Raw genomic sequence first — 12,723 nt, 5'->3', positions numbered from 1 at the left:
TGGAGCTCTCCCGGTTTGGGGAGTGTTCACGTCCGGCGGGTTCGCTGCGGGGCGACGCGACAGTGGCTGCCGGGTCGGGCGGCGGCGTTGCGGCGCCTGGCTCGCCGTCGTCGAGCACATAGTCCTGGAGCCACGTCGGAGGGTGGCGCTCCCGTCGTGGCCTATTCGTGCTCCGGCTGGAATCCCCGTCGGGGCCCATGAAGACCGTGGCCGGGTCGGATGGGGGGGTCCCGGGCGTTGGCGTCCCGGGGCCGGACGTGCCGAGCCGATTGTCCGTGCTGGTTCCCGGGCCGTCGCTTGGGCGTGTCACGCGGACTTCGCCTGTGGGACTCGTCATATTCCCGTCGGGGGCGCGGTCGGGGACACAGCCCCGACGCCGAGCAGGGCGGCGTCGTCTTCGGCGGGGGCGGTCTACTCTCTCGCCAGGCGACCCCTCGCCCCTCTGAGACGCGGGCCCAGCTCCGTGGCCTTCTTCGCCTGCCGTCGTGGGGGCGAAGCAGAGCCTCTTGGGGCGCGTGGTGCCCCGTTGAGCCCCTTGAGGGGTAACGGCCTGGTCCGGGGTTCCATTTGGGTTGGGGTGGGGCTCGTCCGCGGGGCCCATCCCATGCGGCGTCGGGCTCATGGTGGCCGGAGTTGTTTCATCGTCGTCTCGGGGTTCCACTGGGCCGTCGTCATCCGCTCCATCGGGCGGCGGGGCACCCGGTACGGCCGCTAGCCGGAGGTCGTCTCGATGAATTTTCCGGACATGGCGACCACCCAGGTTGATCCGGTACGAGGTCGCTCCCACGCGGCGTTGGACAACGTAGGGCCCCCGCCAACGGGGTGCGAGTCCGGCGCAGTAATTCCGCGGGGCGGTGGACAGCGGGTGGACCCGCACGAACACCAGGTCTCCCGTCCGTAGAGGGGGTGGTGCCCTGGTGGTCTGGGGGGTGATATGTTGGGTATACTGTTCCTGCTGTTGCCGGGCGGCATCATGTTCAGCTGTGCGCCGTTGGTCGCGTTCTCCCCCTCGCTCCTCGGGGTGGGGGACGCCGTGGGTGGCCCACTCGCCGGGCAGAGGGAGGTTGTGGCCCTGTACCATCTCCGCAGGTGTCATGCCGGTGGCGGCGTTCACGCGCCTCCGGACGCAGAAGAGCGCGTCGGCGACGTGGCTGTCCCACTGAGCATGATCGTCCCCGAGGCGGAGTCGTAGCTGGATCTTGAGCTCTTGGTTCCGGCGCTCAGTGGGGTTCGCCCTTGGATGGTAGGAGGGCGTCGTGTGGTGGTCGATGTGGGCCTCACGACACCAGTCCCTCCAACGTGCACCCAGGAACTGGCTGCCGTTGTCCGTCAGTGCGGATTGGGGGTAGCCCCAACGAGGAAGGAACTCGCGGGTCAGTAGGCCGATGATGGTTGCCGCCCGGGAGTTGCCGCAGGGGTAGGCCTCGGTCCACCTGGTGAACATGTCCGTGATGACGATCAGGAACCGTTTGCCACGTGGTGAGCGCGGGTAGGGCCCCATCACGTCGAGGGCGATGGTCTGGAATGGCGTCGACGGTAGGCGGGGTTGTTGTTGTTGCACCCCGTCCCCACGCCGAGCCTTGCGCTGCTGGCAGACCTCGCACCCCTTGATGTATTCACGGACGTCCCGAGCTACCCCGGGCCAGTGGTAGTACTGCCCGATGGCCCGGTGGGTCTGATCTGCCCCCGGATGTCCCGCGAGGTCGTGGTCATGGTGAAACAGCAACACGGCCTCGCGGGCCTCCGGTGGCACGTAGGTCCTCCATGTTCCCGTCGGGTCGGGAGACCTATTCATTATCCTGTCCCCTTGGAGGAGCCAGGTCGTCTGCCCCACTCTCTCGGCCGATTGCCGACGGCGGTGGGCATCAGGAGATCGCTGTTGGGCCTCTAAGACGCGGCGGTCTACGTCGGCGGCCGTGTTCGGAGGCGCGTCGTCCGTGGCCTCGCCTACGATGTTCTGAGCGTAGGCGGGTTGTTGGGCGCCTCGTGCCGTGGCGTAGTCTGGGGGCAGGACGTCTTCCCAGTCGTGGTCATCCACCACCCCTTCGCTGGTGTCGGGTTCACGGGAGAGCAGGTCGGGGAGCTGGTTCTCGACGCCGGGCACGTGCTCAACGACGAAGTCGAAGGACTGTAGGAGCAGTGCCCAGCGGATCAGTTTCCCCTTCCGCCCCTGCATGGTATGCAGCCAGGTGAGGCAGCGGTTGTCCGTGCGGAGCGTAAACGGACGGCCCTCCAGGTGTGGGCGGTACTTCTTAATCGCCCACACGACGGCGAGACATTCCTGTTCGTTGCTGTGGTAGCGTGTTTCGGCTGCCCCAAACTTAGCGCTAGCATAGTCCACTATTTGCCGCTCCCCTTGGTCGTCGACCTGGAACAGTACAGCGCCGGTTCCGAGGGCGCTGGCGTCGGTCTGTAGGACCAAGGGCCGGTCAGGGTCTATGCGCGCTAGTGTGTGGCATCGGGTGAACTCCTGTTTTATCTCGTCGAAGGCCAGTTGGGCGGGCGGGGTCCATCGATAACGAGTCTGGGGCGACAACAAGTCTGTAAGCGGCGCGATCCGTTGCGAAAAATTAGGTATATAGTTTCGCAGCCAGTTGATAAGACCGACGAATTGCTGTAGCCGTTTGCGCGTGCGTGGCACTTCCGCTTCAGCTATCTGCCGGAGATGACCCGGTTGTGGCCTGTTGCCGTCCTCGCTAACTATGTGTCCCAGAAAATCGACTTCGGTCGCCCCAATGTGGCACTTTGCGGGATTAGCGGTCAAGTGATTGGTGGCCAGTCTCTCCATCACCAGCGCCAGATGTCGACAGTGGTCCTCCCACGACTCCGAGAACACGATGACGTCATCTAAGTATGCCAGGGCGAACTCCCCGATGTAGCCCTCCAGGACCCTGGTCATCATGGTCTGGAAGGTGGCTGGGGCGCACTTCAGTCCGAAGGGCATGGCTCGGAACTGGAATCGGCGTCCGTCGGGTACCGTGAACGCCGTTTTTTCCCGGTCCTCGCGCCGTATCGGCACCTGCCAGTAACCGGACTTTAAGTCTAGCGTGCTGAATACACACGCTTTCCCCAGTCCGGCCACGGCGGCCTCGACGCTGATTTGAGGGGGCGGGGCACTAACAGTGACGGCGTTCAGGGGGCGGAAGTCGACGCAGAACCGGTTCGTACCGTCCTTCTTGGAGGCCAGAACGACACAGGAGTTGTAGGCACTGTGTGATGGCTCGATAACGCCGCTCAGTAGCATCTCAGTGACTTGTTCTCGGATGGCTCGCTGTTCGTGGAAACCATAACCTCGTGGTGGGTCGTACACTGGTTGATCAGAGGTGGTCGGGATACGGTGTTCTGCCACCGTGGTGCGTCTCAACGGGCCTGTTGTCATGAAGACGCCCGGTCGTCCCGACAGCACTCGGTTTATGTCGGCCTGGTGTTGTGGAGGGACATTATGACGGATGTCGGCTAACGTCGTGATGGTGCCTTCCGGCACGGGCGTCTGTCCCATAGCGTAAGCCACGTAGCGTTCCGTCCGGCCCAGGTTGAGTCGGGCATGACGTAGCTCAAGCACGGCGTCCTGGTCAATTAACCACGGCATGCCCAGCACGACCTCCTCGTTCAGATCCTGCACTACAATGGCCTTTACCCTGGTGTCGAGCTCCCGTAGGCTTACCTTGATATCCGCGCGGCCGATCATCCGTCCGGTGTGGGCGGTGGTGGCCAGGCGTAGTTCGCCCTGCTCCGGGTGCATTGTGCCAGGCGGCACCAGGTTGGGGCGCACGAAGACCGCACTTGCTCCGGTGTCGATCAGTGCGGTGGCTGGGTGTCCGTTGACCTCCACGAGCACACGCATAAGACCGGCGGGCAGGCTGTGCAGTTGCCCCAGGGTCGGTAGGGGTTGATGGGCGCTCGGCGGGACAGCTGGTGCCACGGCCGGGGGACTCAGTAATGGTCCCCCCGGGGCCCGTTTCCCGACATGGTGGGGGCGAACGGGGGTGTCTGTCGCTGCGGGGGCGGGTCCGGTCGTGCTGTGGGTGGCGGTGGGCCGGGTGAGTCGTTCCTCCGGGGGCAGTCGTTGTGCCAATGGAACGTGCCGCGCGGGCAACCTAACCTGCACTGGGGGGCCCGGGCTTCGGTTACCCTAACGTCTGGCGCTCGTCCGGCTGTCCCGCGTGACTGCTCCTCGTGCCCGCGAACATCTTGCGTCGCCTGAGGCGGTGGGGGTAGTATCGAAGGTCGTCGCGGGGTCGTGGACGCCTGATGACGCTGGTTCCCGGCGCCGAGGTTGTTTTCCGTGGCCTGTGCTTGTCGAGCATAGTCCACGACGGACGTGGTTTGGTATAGCCGCATGAATGGCTGTAGGTCGTCCCTAAGCAGTTTGGTCACGACTGGCAGTGCTTGGGCGGGATCCTGGTTAGGCGAAATTCGCCGAAACAGCCTGATCTTATTGGCTACGAATGCCTCCGCATCTTCACCCTCTCGCTGTCTAACCCCATAAAACTGCGCCGAGCAGTCTATGAGTGGGCATCCGGTATCGAACCGGTGCGTAAAGCTGTCGGCGAATTCGGACCACGGCATTCCGAAGCGCCCCCACCTGGTCCACCAAGTCCGCGCCGCGCCGCGTAGCTGCCCGCTGGCCCTCTCCGCCCATTCGGCAGGGTGTGTGCCATTATGCGTTAGCCGCGATGTGCATTGTTCGAGAAACATGCTTGGGTCCTCGTGTGGGGCCCCTCCGAATTCGGGTAGCGACATCGCCTGGCCAGTGCTCGGTCGTGCGAGTGTGGTCACCGTGGCCCAGTCAGGTATGTACCGCGTGGTGTCTTGTAACTGGGGCACGTGTTCGGCGTGATTTGCCGCTGGGCAAACAGCCGTCGCTCCGGGCGCGGTGAGTCCGTTGTTAACTTGTGTCGTGGGTTCCGTTTTCCCCTTTCCACTTAGGAATTGTACCCAGGCGGGTTCCGGTCCGGTTAATAAATCCATATTAGCCGGTAATCCGCCGCCCTGGTATGACATGATGTCTAGTGTTAACACGTAACTTTCGTCTCGTATGCGTGGCCGTGTGATGACACGCACTGTACGTGCCTGTTTTGTTGCGTGTCCGCGTGCGCGCTACGCCGGGTCGCGAGCTAGGTGCCCGGACTGTCGCATATAACAGAGGCCGATAATGGTGGCAGCTGGAGCTGCGCGCGCCGATCCAAATCGTCGGTGGAAGGGGCTGCCGCGCCGGCTGTGTGAAGCGAAGAGCGAGAACGAACGGTGGGCAGGAGGAATGCCCGGAACACCGCACAAAGCAGAGAGCGAAACGGTCGCCGCGGAGTGGGGGTAGTGTGACGTCGCCCGCCCGCGTCGCACGTCCTGCTGGAATGTTGAATCTTGAGGGGGTGGGGGGTGGAAAAACCTTTGTCTGCCTTCCACGTCACGCCCGCGACTATTCGCCCTTCGCTTTCTAAAAATGGTCGTTCTCCGTCGTAATTTCCTACTTTTCCTGCGAATTTTTCGAATTTTTCTGATTTCGTTTTTCTTGTCACGCCCCACGTTGGGCGCCATTTGCCGCCGCCCGTCTCTCTGTGGGAGCTGAGGGGGAATATCTAGCGGGTTGCAGTGACGTGTATGTGGATTGAATGTCCGGTGGGCGCCAGGCTAGCCTGAACTAGACCATGAGATGAATCGTGGGTTCTTTCTGCCCCAGCGTGGTCCGCTAGATAAGTCGGCTTACGATGACGACGAACTTACTGTGTTGGTGCTGGATACGCCCTAAGCAATATAGGGGGTTGCATGCCTGGCTGATGGGATTACAAGAACACTGAAATTACACACGGGGACGTTTCTGAGTAACTTTATTAGTCGTTACTCACGAATGACAAGTTACGTTGGTACACGGTACAAGTTCCGGGTTACCCAATGAAAACACTAATTAATTATTACGCTACGATCTAACTCCGCGGCAGTCTTGCGGGTTAAAAGTTCACTGGAGGCGGCCAGTGCCGTATGTTACCATGGGGGGTCGCGTGATGGCGTTACGAAGCTTGGCGTTACAAATTATTCGCTCGTGATACCGGCAGGCATTTGCACGACATGTTAATTAAAAAGTTCACTGGAGACGGCCAGTACCGCAAGTGGAGCCAGTGGCGCAGTTGCACTCGATGCTCTTTAAGCCGGTCGGGATAGTCCCGGATCCGCGGAAAAAGGGCTCGGGGACACGTGGGCAGCTAATAAAAGGAAGTTTTGGGGTAATTACTCACATGGCAGAATGAGTGATCGTTGAATTCAAAGATGATGGCCGCTCACGGAACGTTAGTTGCGCCCCGGGCCTGAGCTTGGAGAAGACTGCCGGAAGATGGCCGCCGCGCGGGGTAGCTTCCGGGCTACCCCCACCACCCCGCGCCGCGCGCCAAGACACTTATATCACCTTACAACTATAAGTTTAAGTAAAAAAATCGTTCCAGGTACTTAATTACAAATTAGTATCTGGAAACTAATTGCTGAGGGCTTGATATATGACAAACTAGCAAGTAACTGTTTGAAAATATAAGTCAGTGGACGACTGTTGTTTACACGTAATTACACTGATGCGCATTGATTAACTAAGTAATTAAAGTGTTGGTGGTGATTGAAATTAACGGGACTGATCATTGTACTTATATTATGTTTATAAGTTATGCATCGAATTAGGTCCCGTGGCGGAGCTCTCACTTGACTCGTCCGGGGTTTGGAGAGGATGCGCTCCGAAAGGGCAACCTGCCACTGATCGGGTGAAACCGGCTTAAGGGTAGCGTCGGTACGACGTCAGTTTTAGAACCCATGATGTTACACTTAGTGAATATCCGTTGAAAATATTTGTGGCATAAAAATAAATATAATAAAGCTATTGAGTTAAAATTTTAGAAATAGCCCTCGAAAAAAAGGTATGACAAAAATACTCAAAAAGGCGTGTGAGACTGAGCCTTAAGTTAAGAGGACTCATAAAAAGTTTTGAAGCAAGCAAAAAAAAAGATCATTCTCTGAGCTGGTCATAGAGGTTGCTGCCACGTTATTTCAGTTCTGGAAAATAAGTAATGGGAAGTCAGGATTACCTTCACACAAGACAAACAGTGAATGGTAACATAGATATTATAAGTAGTGGTGCACCGATGCGGATACCGATGAATCGTAATCGGCGATTATGGGTACTTACCGATTAATCGTAATCGGCGATTATCTTAACGATTACTTTGCCGATTATTTATGTCCCGGCGTAATTAAGTAGGTTTTTACCGTGTAATATTTTGTTACACATTTTAGGACGAAATACGGTAATATTTGTATATATTACAAAATTCATCTAACTGCGTCATATCATAATTACAGATATTTCGTTAAGTTTATTAAATCTCATTGCCTCAAACAATAAAAATGCATTTTTCCTACACGTTTATTTACGTTTCGTCTTTTGTTTAGTGGCCTTGTACATTACGTATAGCCAGAGAAGTAAAATAGATGGCACGCAATCAAAATACCACAAACAGTTGCAGTGGATTCTATGACAATCGATCTTTCCGAGTCGTAGTAGCGGTTCAAAATCGTGGTCCCGATACATTCTAGTTTTTATCACTGCGTTTTACAAACTCGTTATGGGCGTCTTTGGTAACATTATCCGTTTGTTATTTGTATGTGACGTGAAAAGTGTAAAAGTATTTATAATTTTATATATTCAGTCAACATAAATAAAATCACATGTGCTAGAATTGGTTTTTAGTCATTTTTATATAATTATAGTGACATGGCAAGTAGGGAGAAAAAAAGTGAAGTGTGCAAACATTTTTCTATAAACTCAAGTGAACAAAATAAAGCAGCATGTTTACATTGTTAAACGGTAATTTCTTGATGCAACCTTATGTGATAGTCGATAATAATGCTAGTTTTCCGCAACAAAAACTTACCCATTGTAAATTACAATTATTAGACTGTAGTTCAAGTTGTTTACAATAACAAATATTTAAATAGAAGTTAATTTAATTTCCTGTTTCAATGACTTATTAGTGTATTTTATATATTTTTATACTGTTATTATAACTGTATTCTCAATTTTACCTAATCTTGTTGTTAAATTCACATGGGAATAAAAAATTTGTGTGCATTATTACACTTAAAAAAATTTCTTCATTATAATCGGTAACTGAATCGGTATCTGCCGATTATTGCTCTCATAATCGGTAATCGAATCGGTAATCGGTAAAGTCATATCGGTGCACCACTAATTATAAGTTATTTTAAGGAACCAATTTGGAGCAGTTTAATGGACCAAAAAAAAGGCTAGTTTATCGCATGTTTACCTTTCCTTATGGATGTACTATTTTGGACTATATATATATATATATATATATATATATATATATATATATATATATATATATATATATATATTACATATGATATTATCATATGTGTTTCATTTAAATTTTAAGCTCTTACACTACAATGGGAAGTTTCACACAAGCTTCAAGAAAAAGCTTCCGAAAGAATAGCTACAGAATTATTGCAAAAAAGCAGTGTTGGATGTTTTTTATGATGGACATGATACTTTTTTTGCAATATTCATTATTTAATTAATACAATTATTGAAGTATTTTTTTTTGTATAAGAACTTTTGAGACTGGTATTTTACAATATATCAATCTTTCTATGTGTTCAGCACAATACCTCTCACATTGGCTGAAATATATAGGCTACCTTCATTTTCACATGTTTGAAACAAAAATTTTCATAAAAATGGTCAACAGGCTACTATAGTTTACATAGAACACCGTGTACCAGCAAACATGGACACAAATATGGCACCCTCTCAGACAGTTTCCATACCAAAAGGTTTACTTTCCTTCTGCGGCAGAGTTACATGCTGTCGTAAGCTCGTGCTGTAGATCAGCAACACTGGTTAAAGTCACGTTAACACTGGCCACGTGACGGGCAGCTTCCACTTGACCAGTATCATTCGGTTAAATGCGGGTAACTTTCTCTGAATTTTCATAGTTTGCCGCCCATGCTCAAGTGGGTTTGAAAACGAGCAAGGGATTTTATGCAGTTTGGAGTAAAGTCTCCGATATGGTCTGGCTGGCTCACAATCACAGCCCAGATGATTAACAACGTGCCTGTCTTCTTACAGCCAAGTCACTGGCATCAAGTCAGCTCAGAATATAGTGAAACTGACTTGTCAACTGGCAGTGTGTTGTTACTTGAGGATGTGACCTGGCGTGGGTTCAGTTAATTTTATGGCTTACTCTTTGATGTGTGTTTTGTGTGCCATTTTAAGCATTCTTTTATTCCAGAAGAAAGAGGAAGCTGATAAAGAAAGCGAGACAGAGGACAAGGAAAAAGTCAAAGCAGATGCTGACAAAGCAATGGATAAGGAGAAGAAGAGTGGTGTCAGTAGTGGAAAGAAATCAAAGAAGAAGAAAAAGTTAGCAACTAAAGTGAAGAAAGAGGAAGGAAATGGTTAGTATTGATGTAGGTGCTAGGTAGTATTATTATTTGGGTTAATATGCCTCCTTAATATCCTTAAAAAGTTCTTAAATTTTGTATGGTTCTTGATAAACTCTGTGAAATAAATACAGTCAAATTGTGTTTCTGGAGTGTTTTAAACATAATTATGTGCTGTTTTAGATAAAAAAAATCCTAAACAATTGCAGGTCGTAATGGTAATATGTAAAAAAAAAATTAGTGCTAAATCCTTGTGTAGGTTTATTGTTATTGATTCATTTTTTTAAAGATTTAATTCTATGAGATAGCTACATATTGAGTGTTAGATCAGCTACATCAATGTTACATTTTGAAAATGTTTTGTTTTGGGCAGACACTTCTAGTGACTTCAGTTCTGACAGTTCTGACTCCGACAGTGATGGTAAAAAGAAGCAACCCAAGGATCCTGTGAAAGGTTCTAAGGAGGCGAACAGGTACTGTAGATCATGAGAAAATAATTACTAGTTAGTAGCATGTGCATGAGCGTTTAATAGAGATATACGAGTCCGCAAATTTTGGGTTTGAGTCAAGCCGAGTTCAATATTCATACCGTTGAGTCGACTTAATCGATTTCTAGTCGAGTCAAGCTCGGGCAGCCACAGAAAGTTATTTTTAAGGTGTAGAGAATTACAGTGAATCATGCTATAATACTAATCACTAAAATTAATGCATGCAGATATTTACTAAAGATTTTATTTTGTAAATGTGGAAAGTACAGTAAAACCGTTAAACAGTACAGAGCAGTTAATACACAAAAAAAATTACTCAAATTGGATACTTAAGTTATGCACTATTTGTTCAGCTTTCTCTTTTAAAATTGGGCCATTTGTGGGGATTCCACTACCACAAATATTTGTTTAGAAAAAGCCTTGCATCAAACTTTTAAATCTTTATTATGGGCTTAAGTCATTATCAAAATTATGAATTACTTCCTAAGTTACCGTGAAAACCACTCATTGGAGGCCCTCAGAGACCCTGGTTCAACCTGTACATTGGTTGCTTCTTCGGTTTTATTTTTTATTGATAGTAGACACCTGGAAGGCCCTTTTTTGTTAGCTTCTCATTACCAATGGCCAAAGTGGGTGGGAAAATTAGTGTTTGTGGCAGACACCATGAAAACCCACTGTGGCGCTTATGCTACCTGTACGGTGCTTGCCTCTTGAATTTTATTTTTTAATGGTAGTAGACACCTGTAGAAAGGCACTTACGTATCAGCTCTATTGGCAAAATTGCACATTTTTATGTAAAAAAAATAAAAATCTAACAGGATTTGCCAGTTAAGTAGAATCGCTGCTTTTTGTACGATGACACACCCGGGCGGCCAAATAGATCCAGCGTATAAAACTAACTTCAGTATAGTTAGCATTCTTGGTACCAGTGTTAATCTCTGCAGTTATTTATTTTTTTGCAGCATTCTTTAATTTTGCTTCAACAGTATTACAAAATTTATAAATATTTTATGTAAAATTCTTTGTCGTAAATATATGTATCAAATTATACCAGGTGGTAAATATTTTATTTATGTATTAACTGTAAATGTAAATGTTTACCATGATGGGTTGGAAAAAAAAACATCATGAATGTAATGGCTACCAATTGCAGCTGTTTCATTTACAGCAGTGAAGCGCCGTAAACATTTTGGTCACAGATGACTGAAATCAATGCCATGTTAGAAAGATTATATACAAAATATATTGTAAAATGCTGAGGAAGCACACCCTACAAATTCTCATCTTTCAAAAAAACTTTTTATTCCAATAACACCATCACTCAAAAACATTTTTTTCCCTCCAACCCCACGTACAATTTTCTGCTAGAATGTTTTTTCCACCCAAGGCCTGAGTTTCCATATTCTGAGCTTTTTTAAATCATTTTAGATTTTTTTAGCGGGCGTAGATGATTGCTACCGCATACCTTCAGCAATCATTGCAATGTCTTCTCACAGCTGTTTTGACATTCTTTTCGGTGTTACCGCAATTCACCATTTAATCTTGTCCATAGTTATTATCAAATAGTGTTTATATACTCTATGTGTGTGCGCAAACTCATTGTTTGAAAAATCTTTGCAAAAACATTTTGGTGTATTAAACGACATAATTTGGGTAACGTTGGCATACCTTCATTGAGTCAGTAAGATTTTAGTACTCTGATATATTAAAGATTAGCATAGTGATTTGGTTAGCTAACGCACATGTCTTTTTAAGAAATACAGTTGTAAAACTTTGGAACCATCTGAATTTTTATTTGTTTTGGAGTAATAGCTTGATATAGTGTTAGGTCCAAGTGGTGTTTGACTGTTTGCCAGGGTTGGGTAGTTGTGTACTCCATTTCTCGAAAAGGATGTGAACTGGCATTGAACACACACAGGTGTTATGGTGTCGTGGCAATTTATGTGTAGTTGGGTCGTATGTGGAATAGTAGGTAGTGTTTGCTAAGAGCTTGTCTGGAGCCGCGTGTTGTTCGGTTGTCAGTGCTGGCAGTTCTCGGTCTGGCACCCCGACCAAAGATGTTCTCGGAGGGACCACTGGAGCCCCAGAGAAGAGGAAGATATCTGCCATCCTCGAGCTGAACGCCATCAAGAGGGCTCGTCTTGACAATTTTGCATCAGCGACACTTGCCCCATACATTGGGTAAGTCTTCCTGTCTTTCAACTGGGATGGTGGTAAAAATTGGTGGAAAACCATTGTGAACAAGAATATTTGATAAAAACCCTCATAACGATGTATTTAGGTAATGCTAGTGACATAGTAAAGCACAAATGCTTGGTCAGAGATTCAGATTTTTTAAGGGGAAAGTGATGTTGAAGTGTTTGATCGCATGTCGGGCACAGTTGTTAACTTCACGGTATAATTATTTCAAAATATAAGACAAAATGCATCAAAAAAATTTTTTTCCTGAGGATAAGTCAGGATGAAACATGCATAACTTTCTTTAGCCAGATAGTAATATAAGTTTAAAAAATTTTATCAAATAAAACTATGTTGATGATTTTTCCAGTTTTTAAATCTTTGTTTGTGTAAGCAGCATGTTCATAAGGCTTCTGTGCTTGTGAAGGGAATGGTTTACTTGAATACTTCACGTATCCAAAATAATATTCCTTTATCTTTAAGGCACAGCACCCGTAATTTTTGTGATGACAGAACTATTTTGTTGGCCTTGTTTGGGAGAATGTTTTTTTCTTCGTTAGGAGTCTATTAGGGTACTAAATATTATTGTATATTGTGTTTAGATTTTTATGCA

The 12,723-nt window shown here is 48.5% G+C and overlaps 1 protein-coding gene across 2 annotated transcripts in view; it reads left to right on the top strand.

The window, feature by feature from the left end:
• Positions 1-12,723, top strand: part of LOC134534902 (general transcription factor IIF subunit 1) — a 31,905-nt gene that overhangs the window by 16,480 nt on the left and 2,702 nt on the right. Inside the window, exons 10-12 of one of the 2 annotated variants that reach the window (XM_063373586.1) lie at positions 9,297-9,459; positions 9,818-9,917; positions 11,955-12,113. In XM_063373586.1, the coding sequence (XP_063229656.1) occupies positions 9,297-9,459; positions 9,818-9,917; positions 11,955-12,113 (422 nt within the window). Of the gene's footprint in view, positions 1-9,293; positions 9,460-9,817; positions 9,918-11,954; positions 12,114-12,723 lie in introns of both variants that reach the window. The other variant, XM_063373585.1, reaches the window with a different exon arrangement.

Source organism: Bacillus rossius, chromosome 8 (assembly GCF_032445375.1).
Source record: "Bacillus rossius redtenbacheri isolate Brsri chromosome 8, Brsri_v3, whole genome shotgun sequence".
NCBI classification, from domain to species: Eukaryota; Metazoa; Arthropoda; class Insecta; order Phasmatodea; family Bacillidae; genus Bacillus; species Bacillus rossius.
The sequence above is the reverse complement of the archived record's forward strand: the minus strand, read 5'-3'. Positions and strand labels throughout refer to the sequence as shown.